Source organism: Rhincodon typus, chromosome 34, assembly GCF_021869965.1.
Source record: "Rhincodon typus isolate 14 chromosome 34, sRhiTyp1.1, whole genome shotgun sequence".
NCBI lineage: Eukaryota > Metazoa > Chordata > Chondrichthyes > Orectolobiformes > Rhincodontidae > Rhincodon > Rhincodon typus.
Window position 1 is genome coordinate 19,697,357 of NC_063365.1, and position 12,222 is coordinate 19,709,578.

At 42.6% G+C, this 12,222-nt stretch overlaps 1 protein-coding gene across 2 annotated transcripts in view; it reads right to left on the reverse strand.

Moving 5' to 3' along the window:
* ret (ret proto-oncogene receptor tyrosine kinase) overlaps window positions 1-12,222 on the reverse strand; it is a 50,182-nt gene that overhangs the window by 17,562 nt on the left and 20,398 nt on the right. For both annotated transcript variants that reach the window (XM_048616283.1, XM_048616284.1), the window contains exons 8-12: window positions 9,116-9,223; window positions 7,558-7,677; window positions 5,493-5,749; window positions 4,412-4,559; window positions 2,589-2,696 (exon numbers count right to left, since the gene is read on the reverse strand). In XM_048616283.1, the coding sequence (XP_048472240.1) occupies window positions 2,589-2,696; window positions 4,412-4,559; window positions 5,493-5,749; window positions 7,558-7,677; window positions 9,116-9,223 (741 nt within the window). The remainder of the gene's footprint in view (window positions 1-2,588; window positions 2,697-4,411; window positions 4,560-5,492; window positions 5,750-7,557; window positions 7,678-9,115; window positions 9,224-12,222) is intronic.

The following is a 12,222-nucleotide window of genomic DNA, read 5'->3' on the forward strand; positions in this document are numbered from 1 at the left end:
TAGTTGTGGGGAGGAGACAAAGAATTGGTCCAGTTGAGTGTTAATAGACGAATGAGGGTCAGTTCTGACTGAAAGCAAAAGTATAAAAACAAGTTACAGACACTGGAAAATAAAACAAAGAGCAAATTTAATGATCTGAAGTTGTGGAACTCAGGGTTGAGTCTTGAAGATCACAATGTAGCTAATCAGAAGATGAGATGCTGTTCCTCCAGATGCCATTGGGCTTCGTTAAAAGACCGCAAGAGGCCCAGGACAGAAATATGAGTGTGAGAGTAAGATGGTGTATTGAAATGGCAAGATATCAGAAGGTCAAGTTCATGCCTGCAGATCGAGTGGAGTTTTTACCACAAGTTATAGCTCAGTGATAGAGCATTTGACTGCAGACTGAGAGTTTCGAAGTTCAAATCTATATGTCCCCTTTGTACAGGCACTGTAACTCAAGTTGAGCTGTTTTTCAATGCACTTAAATCTCATTGGATACACAACAGGTTGGAAAGTGGGTGGCACGGTGGCTCAGTGGTTAGCACTGCTGCCTCACAGCGCCGGGGACCTGGGTTTGATTCCTGCCTCGGGCAACTGTCTGTGTGGAGTTTGCACATTCTCCCCATGTCTGCATGGGTTTCATCCCACACTCCAAAGATGTGCAGTTTAGGTGGATAGGCATGCTAAATTGCCCATAGCTTCTCAGAGATGTGCAGGCTAGGTGGATTAGCCATGGGAAATATAGGGTAACAGAGATGGGCTGGGGGGCTTGGAGGGGGGCATTGGTTTGGGTAGGATGCCCTTTGGAGGCACAGTGTGGACTCAATGGGCTGAATAGCCTGCTTTCACACTGTAGGAATTCTCATCTGTTCTAATCTGCATTTAGTCTCTCCAACATGGAGTGGACTGCATTGGTTCTATCTCAATCTTGCTTTGTTTCGATTCAATCTCAACCAACTGCCAACAGGCAGATGAGTCCACGTCTGCTGAAAACCCATTGGAAATGGTGGTGAAGGAATCTAAAAGAACCCGACTGTCCTTTGGAAACTGGACTTAATGAGGGTTTGGAAGCAGCTCCAATTTCCTGACAATAAGCATTTAAAAAATAGAAGGAAATACTATCAAGGAACTCGCTTGCTGTTAAGAATTCCCATTTCATCTACTCCTATTGATCCAGTCCTTGTACACAGCAGTAGGTTGTCATCAACTTACTTACTTTAATCTGCAGATACAGTGTAGCTTAATTGATATTGAAAGCAAAAGCAAAGTTTATTACACAGCTGACAGTTAGACATCTGTAACATAGCAATAAATTCCAGTAGGTGATCCAATTTATCCATTTCCCTCGGCATTGCGCATTACTTTGTATGTAACAGGGAGGATAAACTACCTAGAGGTGGGACTGGGCAGCTAGTCTATGAAAATATAGCTAGCATTACTAACTAGCCATGCAGAAGACAGTGTATTGCCCAGGGATGCTATGAATGTATTTGCTGTTATTTGCATTGTGTTTGAATAAACCTCTCCATTCCTGGATGGACTAATTCTATTTCTCTCGCCCTGCTACCCATTCATTTCTAGATGAGAATTTATGAAGAGGCAGCAGGGAATGAAACCTAAAGAGAATTCCTGCCCTTGGTACACTCATTAATTGGACCATTGCCAATGGGTAATGAAGTCATAGTTGCTAAATATTTACGGCATAGAAAGGCCATTTCCCACAGGTCCCTGTTAGTGATTATGCTCCACATTGAATGTCCTTCTTTATCTGAACCCCCAACAGTATTGTTTAACACTAGAGACTAAATAGCATAGTGGTAATATCATGGGACTAGTAATCCAGTGGCCCAGATGTGAGTTCAAATCCCACCATGGTAGCTGGTGAAATTTAAATTCAGCTAAATTGGCAATATGGATTTTGTTTTAAATCAACATCTATGACACACAGATGGAGCAGATGGACTCGAACCGTAGCCTACTTAGCTCAGAGGGAGGGACACTACCACTGCACCACAAGCACCCCCTAAAACTGGGAACATAAATTAACCTCAGTAACAATGATTACAACAATCAATGTTCAAAACCCACCAGGTTCACCGGTGCCTTTTAGGGAAAGCAATCTGTCATCCTTACCCAAACTGACCTTCATGTGACTCTAGACCTGCTAGCAATGCGGGTTACTCTTAAGCGCTGTCCAAAATACTTTGAGAAAGTCAATACATTCAAGGACAATTCAGGATGTTAACACCTCCCATGAAGGAAAGAGAAATTCCTTTCTCATTCATGTGCTTATTTAGTTTCACCTTCAATGCATTGATGCGGTTGGTCTCAAATTGCCCTTTCATTGCTAATTCACATTCTAGCCACTCTCGGATTAAAGAAGGAGCTCCTGTCCTCTCTCCTGGATTTATTAGCGATTTATTATTCACAGTCTCACCCAAAATATTTTCCCCGCATCTAATCCATCTTGGCCTTTAAGATAAATGGGTTAGTACCTTTGTGAAATTAAAATAAAGGGTTAATGCCTTTGTGAAACTAAAATAATTCAATACACTGATGTAAATTAAGTTGTCACTAAAATCACCCCTTGCATAATGTTCTCTTACCATCTTGGCAGCAGGCTCCATACAGCTTGATAATATGGGGGTGACTGACTTGTTTCAGCAGATTGAACTCAGATAAGAGGTCCCGTAGCTCACTCTGAGACGCGTTTTCTGCCAGATACCAAAACAGAAGGTAAATTTAATGCAGAGACAGCCACTGTGTATTATAGAAACAGCAACTCAACTTTATGCAACAAGAAAAGCTGAAGTGCTTCACAAACATCTAAACAAAGCAGAATAAAAAAAAGTATCATGTGGACAAGAATTGTGGCACAATGGGTAATGTCCCTGCCTCTGAACCAGAAGCTTTAGGTTCGAGATCCACTCTGAGAACTTTTTGGCCAAGGAAGGAGTGTTTGTAATGTGGCCAGACAGGTTGATTGTCAGTTTGTGAATCCCACTAACCTACACCAGTGACGAATGGGAGGAACACTTGATCAGTCAGTTCAACCCATCACAAGACCTTGCTCAGCACTACCATGGGTTGACTCAGAAATCTCTAGTTACCACTGCCCCTTCAGGATATAGTACCTAAAAAAATAGAGTGAGGAATTCTTTGGAAATTGGGATTTCTTTCCCTCTTCCCCCAGGCTAAAGTACCATCGATGCTCTTCACCCTTTTACTCCCCAGTTTCTGATCTAGGATGAAAGTCAGGCAGAAGGAAATTCAGGCTGAATTTTACTAGCCATCAGTTGGTGGGAGTGGTCAATAAAAAAGCCGAGGATCGGGTCAGTATTGTTCCCGACACTGGCCTGTGGTGAGGTTTGACATCCTGCTCCAGAGGTGGGCAAGAGCCAGTTTATTATAACATAGACCCAAGTAGGAGAGCATTAAGCACAGATGCTGGCACTTCACTGATGGAGGACCAGATTCCCATTGCATGGGCAGGCAGCCAGCTCTCCCATGTGTTTAGCCTCCCTGTGGCAGCTCAGGAAGCCATTTGCAACCCAAGTAGGGGACTGTGTGGAGGGAAGGTAGCCCACCCAATATCATTGACAGCCCCCACACTCCACATCTAACACTACCCATTGAGGAGATTCCCTTGGGGTCTTTGACCTGCTCCAGCAGTGCTCACCTCTCCCACTGGCGCCATAGAGATGATGTACTGGCTGTCTGACTGGACCTGGAGTCTGCACACCATTGTTGACTGGACAACACGCCCTCTTCCTCAGTAGGCTGCCTTTGTTAACATTATCCAGCCAGTCCCAATGCTGCCAGCTACCCCAGTGCCATTGTCCCAACCCTGGGTAAACTTTGACCCTTCATCTCTCAAACTCACTGCACATGAGGAGAGGTGAGATGAGGAAAATAGGTTTTTAAGCAGAAAAATATTATGATCTGCACTCCACAACTTTTTGGGGATCAGATTCAACAGTAATGTTGAATAGTTGGATAGCTATTTGCAGAGGAAAATAGTTACAGGGTTATGAGGCGAGAACTAGGACTAGTTTGACTGCTCTTTCAAAGAGATATGTTGGGCTGAATGGCCTCCTTCTGCACTGTATTGGTATATGCTTCAAGATACTTAGCCTGCTGACCTTTCCAAAGAAATGTGCTGGAGATGTGCGAATACACGCTCAAGAGTTGAGGATGCTGTTTGTCAGGATGTTGAATGTGCTGACCCCACGTCTGTAGGTGAGTTTACTAAATAAGGTTAAAGTTGGGGCACAGGTGCTTGGAATCAGAGCAGTTTCAATTCTGTCAAGGCTCCCTCGCAGTAGAACCCTGTCTTAAATCTTAAAGTAAGAATCACCGGCTGCTAGACCACACGGATGTTAGCAACACTTGCATGTCACAGTTGCACGTTGAAGACATCTGGCCGTACCTTTCAGCATCTTGACTGCCACAGTGGTGTATCCAGCTTTGCCCTTGAGCCTGAATGCTGTTGCCTTCACCACTTTCCCAAATTCTCCTTCCCCAAGGGTCTTACCCAGGACCAGGTTCTTCCTCGGGAATTCCCACTTGGGATCCTCCTGTCAGGGTAAAAAGGACACAGACCCATTGCAAACTTTAGAAACGGGGGAGCAATTGAGAAGGTGTAGTAGAGCCTGACAGCCCAAACACAATACTTAGGTGCTTTAATTTTAAAAAACAATTGGCATAAGCATCACTTCATCACTTATGGAGGGGTCCGTTAGCCTATTTGGCTGGACAGTTGGTTTGTGATGCAGTGACACCAACAACACTGACGGAGGTTACCTTGAACGGCCCTCCTTTTCAATCTGTCTCCTCGACTGAGGTGCGGTGACCCTCGCTGTTAACCCACCACCAGTCACCTCTCTCTAATCAAAGAGTGGAGCTAATGGTAACCTTGCTCCTTATATGAACAATTCATTCTTAAGTAAATCCTTTTTGTCTCTGAAAGTGATGTCTGTGTTGAAATGATCTCCTATACAGAAATCAGAGATAGCAAGAACTGCCGATGCTGGAGTCTGAGATAACACAGTGTGGAGCTGGAGGAACACAGCAGGCCAGGCAGCATCAGAGGAACAGGAAAGTTGACGTTTCGGGTCCTGACCATACTGCTCCATACTGTCTTATCTCCTATACGGAAATGATGGTTTGTATAGAAATGACAAGCATTATATAAATCATAGGAGGTTTCGTGGCATGTTGGGAAGTCCTTCCTCTGAGCCAGATGCTCCAAGTAAGGGGCCCGCTCCTTTTTATTCTTAAACTATTTAAAATGGCACTGGAGTGTGGCGACTGTTGAAGCTTTTCACTGTATTTCACATTATTCATATTTCACTGTATTATTCACTTAAAAACGCAAGAGACAAAAAATAAATCATTCATCATTAAAAAAAAGGATTGTTATTAATGATCAAATTGTAAAGAATGAAATTTTGCCCAAACTCTGCTCACAAAACCAATCCTTAGAAGGCCACAGCGCAAGTGACACTCACTGGTATCTTGAAAGAATCCACTGCCACTTGATTTTCCACCGAGTCCATGGAAGGTCTCCGAATGTTGTTCGAGGAGTAGCTGATGGGATAAGCCTGAGCAGGCCTCCTGAAGGTCATTTCAGCTGAGGCAATGGGAGGCTTGGGAGTGTTCTTGTGGTAGCGGTGGATGAAATAGGAAGAGAGCAGCACAGACAGGATGAAGGACAGCAGCACTGCTGCTGCAATTATGGTTTTACACAGATCATCGCAAACCAGCTCTGTGGATGGAACAGAACAGACAACACCGTCACCTTTCTACCAAGCAGAAACCCACTTTACCGTGGCTCAATACCGAGGCAAGCCACATTTTGGAGATGATTTGATGTGTTATTGTCACATGTACCTAGGTACAGTGAAAAGTTTTGCTTTGCGTGCAGTACAGGCAGATCATGCCATACAGAGTGCATTAGGGTGATTGAACAGAGCGAGGAATACAATATTACGGCTGCAGAGAAGGTGCATAAAGGGTGAGGTCAACATTAAATTTAAAATTTGAGACATCCATTCAAAAGTCTAAAAAGAGCAGGGAAGAAGCTGTTATTGAATCTATTCGTACGTGTGTACAAGCTTTTATATATTATACGAACTTAAATTATTTCTACTGATAATTATTTAACCCCTGAAGGAGCACATTCTATCACCCTAGGATCTCTGCCAAAGCCATTGAGATAAAATGGCCTATAACAAATTGAGAGCCAGCTGACCGCTCAGTCAATGTTCTCTCTAAGCTGAAAACTAGAGAATCAAAATTATGAAGAAGGGTCACCGGAACTGAAATGTTAACTTTGCTTTCTCTCCATCGATGCTGCCAGACCTGCTGTGTTTTTCTCTAAGCTGTGTGGCCTCACAGCTGCGCAGAGGTTCCTCATGTGTGGAAGGGTGGCATTACAGAGTTTTATAAAATCATGAGGGGCATGGATAGGGTGAATAGTCAAGGTCTGTTCCCCAGGGTAGGGGAGTCCAAAACTAAGGGGCAGAGGTTTAAGGTGAGAAGGGAAAAGATTTGAGAGGGACCTAAGGGGCAACTTTTTCATGCAAAGGGTGGTACATGTATGGAATGAACTGTCAGAGGAATGGTGGAGGATGGTACAATTACACCGTTTAAAAGGCATCTGGACGGGTACATGATTAGGAAGGGTTTAAGAGGGATATGGGCCAAATGCTGGCGAATGGGACCAGATTAATTTGGGATATCTGGTTAATATGGATGAGTTGGATTGAGGGGTCTGTTTTTGTGCTTACATCTCTCTGACTCCATGTTAATCAGCATGTTGATGCATTGGTGTGCAGTTCCAGAAGCTGTTGCCACCCACAGAACTCAGAGGTCCACACAGCCGTAAAACCAGTGACAGGGAACATAGAATACAATACTCAGAGAGCACTGGATTGTTGGGTGTGCCATTTTTCAATCTAAGACATTAAATAGTTGACTTTTTCACTTCAGGTTTGTCATGTTAATGATAATGGCCTAATGATCAATCACTCATCAGCAATTGATTAATTCCATGGGTTTGTTTATTTATAACAGTAAAGTACATTACAAGTTATTAAGTCAACATTACAGCAACGAACTGGATTCTCCACAAGTGCAGCTTGCAAACCTGTAGCAGACTAATTGTCAGATGGAGTCACAACATTGCATTCGCCACGTACATGGAGACCTTAAAGGTGAACACTCTTAAAGGCAATGTACACCTCCAACAAGATCCTCCTGAATGAATGATCAATATTACTTTATAGTGAGGGTGTGTCAGGACAGGATCAACCACTGATAAACAATCTAAGATCTTGTATCAACCATGCTTTCACAAAGAAAGGTGGCTGATTCAGATGAACATCAAAGCCACCTCTTTGAAAAAAGGGCCAGGAATCTGGTTGGTGACACCCACTGGGAAATTTGGGTAACATGCCCAGAAACTGCCAACTCCCTGGCTGATCGACAACACCTCCATGAAATCTTGGAAGATATATCCCTTACATCTGCATCTGTCAAATGCCAAGAAAAAGCTTCTAGTAATTAACATACCAACAATGTCATCCTTTTGGCAAACACATTTGTTATCAGAATAGCAGATGCATGTTCCAAAACCTCCTTTAATTCCTCCCAGCTCTCCAGGTTCAAATCCGCCGACAACCTTGTCCCATTCTATATCAAATAGATGAAAGACAGCATGTGAGAAAGGTGGAGTCATAGAATTGCATGGGTGTAGAAGTAGGCCATTTGCCCCACTGTGTCAGCACTAGTTCTGGTGTATGTGAATGAACTGGAGTTAAATGTAGAGGGTAAGATCAAGAGGTTTGCAGATGCCATGAAAATTGGTGGGGTGGTAAATAACAAGGATTGCTGTAAACTGCTGGAGCATATCAGTGGACTGGTGAGATGGGCAGAGCAGTGGCAAATAGAATTTGATGCAGAAATGTGTCAGGTTATGCATTTTGGGAAAGATAACAGGGCAAGGGATTACACTATGAATGGAAAGTACTGACCATCAGAGGGACTTTGGTACATCCCCCCTGCTATCTGGGAGGCAATGGTCTACTGGCATTATCCAGCGATCCAGGTAATGTTCTGGGGACCCGGATTTGAATTCTGCCACAGCAGATGGTGGAATTCGAATTCAATAAATATTTGATATTAAGAGTCTAATGATGACCAACAATCCATTGTTCATTGTTGGAAAAACCTATCTGTTTCTCCCTTTAGGGGTGGAAGCGACGATCCTTACCTGGTCTGACCTACATGTGACACCAGACCCACAGCAATGTGGTTGACTCTTAACTGCTCTCTGGGCAATTAGGGATGGGCAATAAATGCTGGTCTTATCAGTGATGCCTTCATCCCATGAATGAGGGTGGTAGGGCAGGTCAATTAGGTGATTGAGAAAGGAAATGAGATACTTCTCTTTATTAGTCAGTTGCAAAGACTATAGGACCACAAACTGAAATATAGGAGCTGGTACTGTATAAAATGTTGGTTAGGTCACAACTGAAATACTGCATGCAGTTCTGATCACCACATTAAAGGATGGATGTGATTACAGAAGAGAGGGTGCAGAGGAGATTTACCAGATGCTTCCTGGGGTCTAAGCCATGAGGAAAGATTGGAGAAGCTGGGGTTGTTTACTTTGGAGCAGCTAGGGTTGCTTTCTTTGAAGGTTGAGAGGGAACCTGATAGAGATGTATAAAATTATGATGGGCACAGATAAGGGAGATAGGAAGATACTTTGCTCATTAGTGTTGGGAGTGTGATCAATAACCAGAAAGCATAAATTTAAGGAAAGAGGTAGAAGGCTAAGACTCACAGGGTGATGGGAGTCTAAAACTTGCTGTCCAAAAGTCAAAAACCGCAGTAGCATTTTAAAAGTATTTAGATATTCACTTGTATTACCTCCGAGGCTATGGGCCAAAAGCTGGAAAACAGGATTGGTTATGTCTGAATTTTGTTGATCGATATAGACATGGTCTCCTTCTGTGCTGTAAATATCTATGAGTCCGTGAAACATGACTGTTCTGTCTGGTGCCCATGCTGATGTGTACGTAGCAAGTCAAGATTTGGCAGGGCAAGGATGACTGTGGTTACATACCAATGCAATCTTGGGGACAGGTGCTTTTCTTCTTCTCCACAACATCGCAGTATCCATCAGGGCAGCTGGAGAGGTCCGACGAGCAAGTGGAGTAATTTTTTGATATACCTGCAGATAGAAAGAAAAGGTTTGAAATGACAAGTCCACAGATGAGCCAAGCAATGTATCGACACTGATTGTAATTAATGTAGAACATCCAACATTATTTACACAGCATTTACAAAGTATTCACAGCACATAAAGAGGTCATTTGGCCCATCATATCTGTCCCAGTATTTATGTTACACACATACATCCTCCTCTCCCTGGAAGCTTGTCAATATGTCTGTCACAATGGTATTGTTATGATCTGGTAAATTACAGACAAAATTTGTTTTAAGGAATATTGCATTTTTTAAATATAAAAGATAATCCTGCAAAAAGACTGTTTCAAAATGGTTCCAGGCCTCAGAAGCAATTGTGAATTTCAGTCTGGGTCTCCATTTTAGAGAAAACAACAGATAATGGTCACTTTAATGATGTTTCACTGTAGTCTCATCCAGGAGTTAATAAAGTTTCCTTGATGACTGACTTAGAGAATCTAAATTAGACCAGAACAAAAGTGAAGGACCACAGGTGGGAGAAGGGCTGTTATTGGCCTTACGTGGAATATGACTTAGCTTTTCACATCAATTACATAGTAACAGCGGCCGCCATTAATTGCCAGCTCGAATGATACAACGAGTGAGCTGCTTAGACAGAGAGACAGATTCCATCTTGGACCCTCTGGAAAAAACTTCTCTCCAGAGTGAGAAAGATCTGAAAACAGCTGATGGTGTTTAACTGGACAACTAATAGCGCTTCGTCCACAGAACCAGAAACAAGGAAATTGCACTCGCCTAAAATTTGTTCTCCTGCTGAGTCCACCTGGACAAGAAACCCTCCAAATATTTGACCACACAAACCATCACAGCAGTTGGATCTACCTTTAAGGGGTAACCTCTTTATTTCAGCTGGAATAACTCAATCAACAGGCCCCAAGAGAGACCTGATTGGCACTTTCTCCCTGGAAGTTGGACTAAGGGGTCTGTTTCCATGCTGTACAGCTCTATGACTCTATGACTCTAAGTATTCTAATGTCCCAACTGTTTTAAATGTGGTAATGGTAAACTTTTAGCTCATAATTTTTTACTCTCTTCATTCTTGGGGAACTTTTCACAATAGCTTGAAAAGAGCTAACGTTTGGCCTTGTTTTAAAACTGAAGCTTTACCGTTAGTTATTTTTAAGTTGGAACACTGAGTGAAAAGCTAAAAGCAGGTTAAACAAACTAGATAAATTCACAGTTCACTGACCACCTTGGTTGTCATGATAATCTCCTGTTTGTCTTTTCTCGGTCATGTGCTTACCTAGCTTCTCCTAAAGTGCATATATTCTAATCACCTCAACAATCCCTGGAGTGGCAGGTTCCACATTCTCACCACTCTCCCACAGAGAGATAAAGTCATACAGCACAGAAACAGACCTTTTGGTCCAATCAATCCATGCCAACCATAATTCCAAACTGAAGCACTCCCACCTGCCTGTGCATGGCCCATATGCCTCCAAACATCTCTCATTCATGCACTTATCCAAATGTCTCTTAAACATTGTATCTGTTCCTGCATCCACCACTTCCTCAGGAAGTTCATTCTACATACTAACCACTCTCAGTGTAAAAAAGTTGCCCCTCATGTCTTTTTTAAATCTTTGTCCCCTCACCTTAAAAATATGCCCCCTAATTTTAAACTCCCCCACTCTAGGGAAAAGGCCCTTGTCATTTACTTTATGTGTGCCCCTCATGATTTTATAAACCTCTATAATGTCAACCCTCAACCTCCTACAGATTTCCCCAAATTCCCTAATATTCCTTAATAATTGGATTTATTAGGGATTCTCTTATGTTTACGACCCCTAGTACTATTCACAGCAAGTGGAACCATCTCTACATCCACTCTATCAAAGCCTTGTTTATCTTGAAGACCTCTATCAGGATTACCCTGAATCTGCTCTTCTCCAGGGATGAGCATCAGTCTCTGTTCAAAACGGGAATAACCTCTCACTACAGGTATCACTCCAGGGAATCTTTTCCTGAAGCTTCTCCAGTACCTCTATACCTCTTTAATAATATAGAGACCAGAACTGTTCACAGTATTCCAAACCACACATCCAGAAGTCACATGTAAGCCTCACCAGGTAAGGATGGCAGATTTCCTTCACTAAACGTTGTGAGTGCACCAGATGGGTTTTTGTGACAATCAGCAGAGGTTACATGGTCACCGTTAAAATTATAGGTATTTGTCGAACTCAAATTTCACCATCTGGCTCAGAGATTCAGACCTGTGTACATAGAATACTTGTCTAGGGGTCTGGATTACTAGCCCAGTGACATCATGACTATGTCACCACCTCCCCTTGATGGAAGAAAGAGGAGTTTTATTATCTGCTAAACCTGAGAAAAATAAATCAAACACACGCATAAACACAGGTAATAAGTTTAAAAATGAGAGACTACCTGGGAAAGACAAGAAGAGTAAGAAATATTGAGAAAGATACATAGATGGGGCAGGCATGGAGGGATATGGATCAAACACAGGCAAATGGAACTAGTTTAAATTGTTTAAACTGGGTGGCATTGGCAAGTTGGGCCGAAGGGCCTGTTTCCGTGCCATAGACCTCTATGACTCTATGAGTAAAGGCTACATGGTTTTATAGTCCTTGAGGAGTACTGGCATCTCAGCGATGATGAGGCTTGTAAATATCTTTGAGTTTTCAGTGTTTCCCCAAATTAATGGCACTGTCTTTCAAGATGTTGAGAGAAACAGCGAAACAGACCTGGAGTTCCTGCTGTCACAAATTCATTTTCTCTCACTCTGTTCTGTTGCTCAGGAACAATGACTGAAATATGGTTTATTTATGTTCTCATGTCTGGCCCCATTGTAATTCAAACTGGCCAAGTGGTAGCTGAGACTTTCATCTCTCAACATGTTAAACTATCCTACAAGTGTGAAGTAAAACAGGAGATGCAAAATTCATGGTTGCCTGGTTTCAAAACATTTAGATAAAACGATAATTTCTGTGCAGATGGTTT